Genomic DNA, 7974 nt, shown 5'->3' with positions numbered 1-7974 from the left:
GAAAATATCTATATATATATATATATTGACACGTACCCATTTATGCGTGGATATTTCGTAACTATATTAACTCGTAAAGCAATGTTTGGTTTTATAAATAATCAAATTTTTAAACATACAGTTCCTATAACTTATAAACTATTAATACGGTTAAATTCGTATTGATTTCATTCGATTTAAAGTAATACATTTTCACAACAACTCATTGTGACCGAGGGAACATTGAGGGTTAAAATTCCATGACTCAGTATACGGCAAGCCGCCCCCGAGATTAATCTCTGTTATCCACTATGAAAGCTCAGCAACCTATACGACTGGGCTATCGCGGCTCTTTCATTCGATTTATAAATGAAATTCATATGATTTAAATAGTTTTGCAGGAATTTTTTGCACCTTTTAATTCTGTTAAAAATACATTTATTTTTTTTACAATTTTTCAATATTCATTTTTTTTAAATAATTATTTTTACATGCGTTAAATTATTATTATAACAGATTATAAATAATAAGTTTTTTTACATCTTTTACATAATACTTATTTTTTTACAATTTTAATAAATAATATTGCAGTGATAACAAGCGAAGTTGTTCCAAATTAGGAAAACAATTCTCATAATGTCATGTTCACCCATAATATCTCGTCAAAGTGAAAGCAGTCAGGCTATTCTAAAGATGAAAAACTATTTCTATATAAGTCAAAATCGTTTAAGAATCTTAAAGAATGAAGTTCACACATTCATAGCAAAATCAAAATTATTAATATTATTTTTCTGCTTTTATCTATTTAATTTTGTTTTCAGTTTATTTAATTTTTTCATTTATTTTTTTACAAAGCAGTCAAATAAATTGAGTGATACCAGAATCCAAATATTGAGGATCCCGCTCATCTTCAAGCTTCAGAAAATACGGAAGTACTTCCTCGTAACTCCATCCTTTTGCTCCGTCCTCGGCCCAATCATCGAAGTTCTTCTTATTTCCTCTAATATTTATCATGGCATTTAAAAGACTTGAGCCACCTANTTTGTATGTAAGACAATGAATTATTACGAGGTTACGTTCGTAAAATTCAGTGAATGGTTTCTTAAAATAAAGACGAAAATAAACAAAATTCATTTACAGCAGAAAATATTCCCAATATACTTTTGATATTGTTTGTAGAGCTGCTGGAATCTGTCAGCATTTTCACCGAGGGTTATAGTTCTTCCTCCAAACGCTTTGAAGCGCGCAGGTATCAGGTTCAAATCCTTCCCTCCGTAAGCCTGGATGTATTTTTGTGCTGTTCTTCTCAAATTTATGATGCTTGTTCTTTTTTGATTTAAACCTCAGAAGTCAGCATATATATATATATATATATATAAAGTAACCACGTTATTTTTAAAGATTTACCTGTAAAAGCTCTTCAACCACTCAGAAACATACCTTTTACAGTCGCTTCTACACCACTCCCTTCCAACGTCCTCTCAAACACTAAAAAACTGGAAGTAAAATTTCTAAGCGAATATTTAAAAAACGCACTGCTACCCTTTTCCAATTATTTAAAAAAAATATTTCTGTTAGAGAATCTCTGCAAGGGATTTCGGTTATCGGAATATTAAATTGGAAAGGCAGAACAGCAAGTTTCCACCTAACAGTTTCGAAATTTTACTCCAACTTTTTTTTAGCTTTTGGATCTGTTCCGTTCTGTAATTCATTTACGTCGCACTAGAGTTGCACAATTGGCTAGTGGACGGTCTGGGAAACATCCCTGAGGATGATCCGAAGACATGCCATCACAATTTTGGATCCACTTCAGAGGGGATGGCACCCCCGCTTCGGTAGCCCGACGGCCTGCACGTGAAGTCAAACACTTTACGGTAGAACAGTTTAATAAGGACCAATACCGCACACCCTCGGTCCCTACGCAAATTGATTCACGTGGTTACCCACCCGCATCCTCACAACAGGCAGTGTTGCTTGACTTCGATGATCTGCTGGGAACAGTGTCTTAACAATCACTGCGGGACTTATTCAGTTTACGTATTTTAACCGAATAATTTAAAACCTGCTTCAGAGTGCTCCGTAAGAGTAACGTTGGTATATATATTTCTAATACATTTGTAAAAGTAAACTGGAAAATGGATATGCACAACTGATAAATAATCTAGTTAAAAAAATAGTGCAACTGTGAAAAATCATTGTTGCAGCTTATCTGAAAGGAAGGCAGCTCATATAATCGAAATGCTGTTTATTTGTACTATTATGGTATTGAACTACACTCATCTTGTGTTAAGCACTGCCTCTGAGATTCCTCCTCAAAAAATCTGTTTTCTTTTTAAATTTCAATCATTTTTTTAATCTTAGCTTCAGTATTTATAACAATTATAGTTAGTAATATAATAATTATTAGCTTTTGCTGCAATAATTATTTGTAAAAGTTTCAATTTCTACTCCCTGAAATATTCAATACAGATTTCTTACGTAAATATTTTTTTTTACTTTATCTTTGACACATATTCTATAATTATCCTCTCCATTTCTTTTCACTTAACAATCAATATTGATCCCTAATAAAAATAATTGTCTTTCTTTTACTTTATTTTTGACACGTATTCTACATATATATCATAAAGGTTGTTTTAATAGAAACACTCTGCATCAGCATAAATCAATAAAATTTAGTGAAAGGGCATTGTAAGTTTCATTTTGTTAAATAAATAGGAGGTATCTGTTTACAAAACTTAATTTATATGGGAAGAAAAAGTCATATTTAAATAACTATAAGAATACAATAATGTTCTACACTCAACATCAACCTATACACGTTCTGCAGCATGAAACACCGTAATTGTGCCATTTTACCCAGGATATCCAAAACTCTTGTAAGTCACTTTTAGGGGAAATAGGGTTCATTCAAACTCATTGTGCTCTACCAGACAGTGCACTTCAACCGTCCACTATAATGTTACTACTCTCGTGTTTAGAATTTATTTCTTGGCAAGACTGTCTGTGCAGCTACTAGATAAAACAAAAATGGCAGTGTCCGGAAATCAATCTTCCTTCGGTAGGTAGGTATTTTATATACGTCGCACTACAGCTACACAATGGGCTTTTGGCAACGTCTGGGAAACATCCCGAGGATGATCCGAAGACATGATATCGCAATTTCGATCCTCATCAGAGAGGATGGCTCCCCTGCTTTAATTGCCCGACGACCTGCACGCGAAGTCGAGTACTTTACGGTAGAAAAGTTTAACTAGGACCGATGCCTCGCAGCTTCGGTCCCTAAGCAGGCTGAACAAAGTGGTTACCCACCAGCTTGCTGTCCGCAACCAGTGATGCTTGACTTCGGTGTTCTACTGGAAACAGTGTCCTTACGACCAGTCTACTGCGGGACGCTCCTTTGGTATTCAGCATGTATAGCATATAATTGAGCATGCATCTGCTGTAAAATTATTAACTGCATTCATCTATTACTTCATTTGTACTCATGATGTTCAAATAAGGATTACAATTGAGCATTCTCCACCTCCTATTGGATCTATACCTCTGTTATTGCTTTCATTGTTGTTCCTTTTTTACTTCTTATGGCTTTTTATGCAGTTTTCAATCTTCATGACCTACCATATCCACACTAAAAACTTGTATCAATAGTTTTGAGACACCTTGTATGTTCTTCCACTAAACTTTCTTATTACAGAAACAAAACCTTTACTTACTCTATCTATTTGCAACCGAGCTGTGTTTTCTTGTGGTGTAGTTTTGTACATCCAATAAATGTCATCGAAATAGAAATTTCTTCCATATCCAGGTATATCATTTAACAAAGGCGCTACTTTTCCAGCCTCTAGTAAAAGCACATTGCAGCACGGTAGTTCGGATAAACGAGCTGCCACTGTAGATCCCGCTGATCCTCCACCTACTAAAAGAGGAAACAGCAATCAACAGTTTTAACTTAAACTTTTATTTTGTACACCATTTAATTAACCACCTTACGGAAACCTTTTTAAAATCAATACACATGTTGATAAGAAATCGAAAATGATATCACATTGTTAAATTATCTTTGACGATGTAGTCATGACTGGCCTTTCATAACCAAACTAATAGTAGGGAGAGTTTTTGCGTAATTACCTCTCTGGATCAATATTTCTATAATGGACAGCATATGATCCTTTTCCTTTGTAATGTATCTTAGTTAACTCTTTACCGAGATTATGGACTAAATATTAATACTTGTCTCAATTTCGTTTAAAATCTGAAAAAAATACCGCTTTTGATCTTAGGTGTATCTTAGGTTACCGCTCGGTGTATCTTAGTTAACTCTTTACCGAGATTATAGACTAAATATTAATACTTGTCTCAATTTCATTTAAAATCTGAAAAAAATACCGCTTTTGAAGTTTGCTGATCACTGAGATTTGCTGAGATTTTTTTTTCAGCATTATTTGCCTGCTAATATTTTATTTACCAGCATTAACAAGGTTGTATCGAATCCCCAAATTCAAGCAGTAGAGAAAATTTCTTAAAATTATAAATTATCTTGCACACTAATACAAATGATTTGAATCATCCTTAGCAAAAACTATAGTTTCCAGGTGTTTCGCATTCACCACCTTTAATACATCTAACGAATCGTCCCGCAGTGGACTGATTGTTAAGACACGGTTCCCAGCAGATCACCAAAGTCAAGCATCACTGGCTACGGTCAGTGAGCGGGTGGGTGATATATATATATATATATATGCATGGAGACAACAAACATATGTCACATACGTCCCATTTTACAGACATGACACATTCACACACTATCCAGCCATCATCCGCAAATCGCAATTTTGACCTGAACCAGAACACAATCAATCTCCGATCCAGTACTCGCTGAGGTATTAATTTGCTATGGGACCTTGGAAGACTTTGTGACCCGACATATTCAACGTGAACCAGAACCATTTACTACACAGGGAGTCTTCGGCAGACTGGGATCAAACTCACGACCTCTTGGACATTAGCCCAATGCCTTACCAAGCATGCACCAGTGAAAATTTTGCACACGGTAAAACTTTGACCAGTGAGGACCAAACTCTTGACATTTTAATACTTCCCTCTGTGTAAAACACGGTTCTCTGTAGTTCAATGAAGTTAAGCATCACTGACTGCGATCAGTGAGCCTTGATCAACCTTCGATGAAACCGAGTGTGAGTTGTGTCGGTCCTCGTTCAGTTTTTCTACCGTATAGAGTCTTTGATTCCACGTGCTGATTATCGGATTATAGAAGTGGGGGAGCTCTTACCATGGTGAAGATAAATATATTTTAATGGCAAGTATTCGAATCATACTCAGGGATAGTTCCCAAACTCGCGTAAACAACCCATTATGCAGATGTAGTACGATGAAAATTAATACTAATAATACAAATTATGGAGTAAAAATAACGTTAGAAGTTGTTAATAAAGTAATAAATTAGTAAAAAAATACTATTTTACTTCTTTGTGAACCGAATTTAGATAAGTATAGACATTTTTATAACTTTTAATGCTTTAATGCGCCAAATCAGATTTAGAAGCATAAAAAATTCGATGCTATGCTTTTACAACTATGTTTACAAGGTTAAAAGTTTGATTTGGTTGTTAAAGTCACACTAGATGTTACACTAGTCACACTTACACTAATCTTCTATTGGCAGCGAATTTAGATCCATCCCTGGATGATGCTTGGAAGACATTACATGCGCATGCGTACACTACAATATAACATTCTTTTCTTGCTTAAAAATCACTGGGATATAGTTAAATCCGTATCATTAAAACTGGATCGAAGAAAGTGCAGTCCGATCAGATATTCAGCATTCATCCGGTAAAAACGAACTCCGGCCCAAGCCGCCGTGGTGAAGATGGAGTATTTAACTCAACCCTATGACTGTATGGCTAGCAATATAAGATGTACTATTTGAAGGTAGGTACTTTATTTACGTCTTGCTAGAGCTGCATAATGGGCTATTGGCGACGGTCTGGGAAAAATCCCTGTGGATAATCTGAAAACATGCCACCGCAATTTTGATCTTCAGCAAAGGGGGTGACTCCCCTGCTTTGGTAGCCTAAGAACCCTCTCGTTATGTCGAACACCTTACGGTAGGACAGTTTAACGAGGATCGATACCGCACACCCTCGGTCCCTATGCAGGCAGATCAAAGTGGTCACCCACCCGCTAACTGATAGCCAGTGATGCTTGACTTCGGTGTTCTACAAAGAAGCGCGTCCTTACGATCAGACCACTGCTGGACGTGCTACTTAAAGACTTTCTAACTTAACCGCTACCCCAGAATTTAGAGCTGCGTCAGAATTTAGACCCTCCAGATTAATTTTAAAGCATAGGTAAGAGAATTCACAGTCTATTCTCACCGTGGGTGAAAAATTTAGGAATTAGCTTTTGGTTGATGAAGTATACATGAAAACTCTCCAGTCAGATTCGTACTAGCATCCGTGTACTTAACGCATCGAGTGAGAGTGACTCTTAAGGCTAGTAAAAGTTATGAAATCACTTCTTAGTAAACAATTGTGATTGTTCACTGCAAAAATAGTTTTAAGATATTCTTACCAATGATGAAATCGTATTCAGAAAGCAGAGATGATGGTGTTTGAAGGACTGTTGGTGCATTCTTTTGAGTTGCCAAAGACATGAGCATGAGAGGTAAAAGAGTTGTATTTGCAAGTGGAGTTGGGTATGAGTTTTCTCTTGTAATGTTGTATTCGTACATCTTGTACTAAAGACTAATCTACATAAAAAAAAAAGAATAACAAACTGAACAACTTCTAACAAAAATTGACATGAGAAGGAGAAAAAAAAATAAGATAAACGAGATATGAATAAGTTGATTAGCGCCCTCACAAAACAAACAAAAAACACTTGGTTGCAAATTTTGTTTTAAAAAAACATTCAAAAACTCACCTTTTCCTCTTATTTTTAAAATGTATTTCTTTTTAAAATTGCAGCTAATGATCTTATTGTTGTTGTTGTTGATTTACGTCGCACTAGAGCTGCACAATGGGCTATTAGCGACGGTCTGGGAAACATCCCTGAGGATGATCCGAAGACATGCCATCACAATTTTAATCCTCTGCAGAAGGGATGGCACCCCCGCTTCGGTAGCCCAACGACCTGCACGCGAAGTCGAGCACTTTACGGTAGCACAGTTTAACGAGGACCAATACCGCACACCCTCGGTCCTTACGCAGACTGATCCAAGTGGGTCACCCACCCACACACTGACCGCAGCCAGTGATGCTTGACTTCGGTGATCTGATGAAAACCGTGTCTTAACGATCACTCCACTGCGGGACAGCTAATTATCTATCTTCTAAAAATAGTAATTTAAAAAGATAAAGCATTTAGCTTCCAAAATATTTAAATAGAAAGTTTACAGCCAGATATTTTAGTTTCTTGAAGACATTGGTCTGCTCAATATGCTATGAATAGTAATTCCGAAACCGAAAATACCGCAGGTTTGTGCCCGAAATCTCAACACTTCTGAGGAATAGCAGAAAAACCTCTGACCAAAGCGTGGAGGTAGCGGGTTCGAATCCCGCCGTAACCTTGGATGTATTCTTCGTGATGTCCTTCTCTGAATTGTTCTATCTGTCTTTCTACTTGACAAAGGCTAATAAGTCTAAATTGAGCATACAATCCTGCAAATGTATGTAATTTCAATAAAGCAGAAAAACGCTAAATGAGATAAATGCAACTTTTTTTTGCTAGCTATCAAATTAATTATTTTGACGAAAGCTTACAAGCGTATAACATATAGGCATTTCATTAATATAGAACTAACTTTAAAAAAACATATAAGGGGGCCAACTTCAGAGAGGATCTCATTTGTTTGGCCACTTACTCGATTTAGACATGAATCTGAAGAGAATGGAAATTTTTTCAGATCCTTGAATTCGTGGTACCGTTAAGCGACGCGGCACATAATCTTTGATTCCATTGTTGTTGTTGTTG

The 7974-nt window shown here is 36.1% G+C and overlaps 1 protein-coding gene across 2 annotated transcripts; it reads right to left on the bottom strand.

Annotated features, from left to right (window-relative positions):
* Positions 1-3506: 3506 nt before the first annotated feature.
* On the bottom strand, positions 3507-6747 carry LOC107456579 (uncharacterized). 2 transcript variants are annotated; one of them, XM_071188524.1, is made up of 2 exons: positions 6574-6747; positions 3507-3895 (listed from the first exon to the last, which is right to left on the bottom strand). In XM_071188524.1, exons 1-2 carry the CDS (start codon positions 6731-6733, stop codon positions 3624-3626), a joined length of 432 nt encoding a protein of 143 aa, XP_071044625.1. In that variant the 5' UTR covers positions 6734-6747; the 3' UTR covers positions 3507-3623. The 2 variants fall into 2 exon arrangements, with proteins under 2 accessions (XP_071044625.1, XP_042912999.2); XM_043057065.2 differs by having other exon boundaries at positions 3551-3898.
* Between the last annotated feature and the right edge of the window lie 1227 nt (positions 6748-7974).

The sequence above is a fragment of the Parasteatoda tepidariorum genome, unplaced genomic scaffold (genome assembly GCF_043381705.1).
Source record: "Parasteatoda tepidariorum isolate YZ-2023 unplaced genomic scaffold, CAS_Ptep_4.0 HiC_scaffold_1972, whole genome shotgun sequence".
NCBI lineage: Eukaryota > Metazoa > Arthropoda > Arachnida > Araneae > Theridiidae > Parasteatoda > Parasteatoda tepidariorum.
Note: the sequence above shows the minus strand (reverse complement) of the source record. Positions and strands in the feature narration are given on the sequence as shown.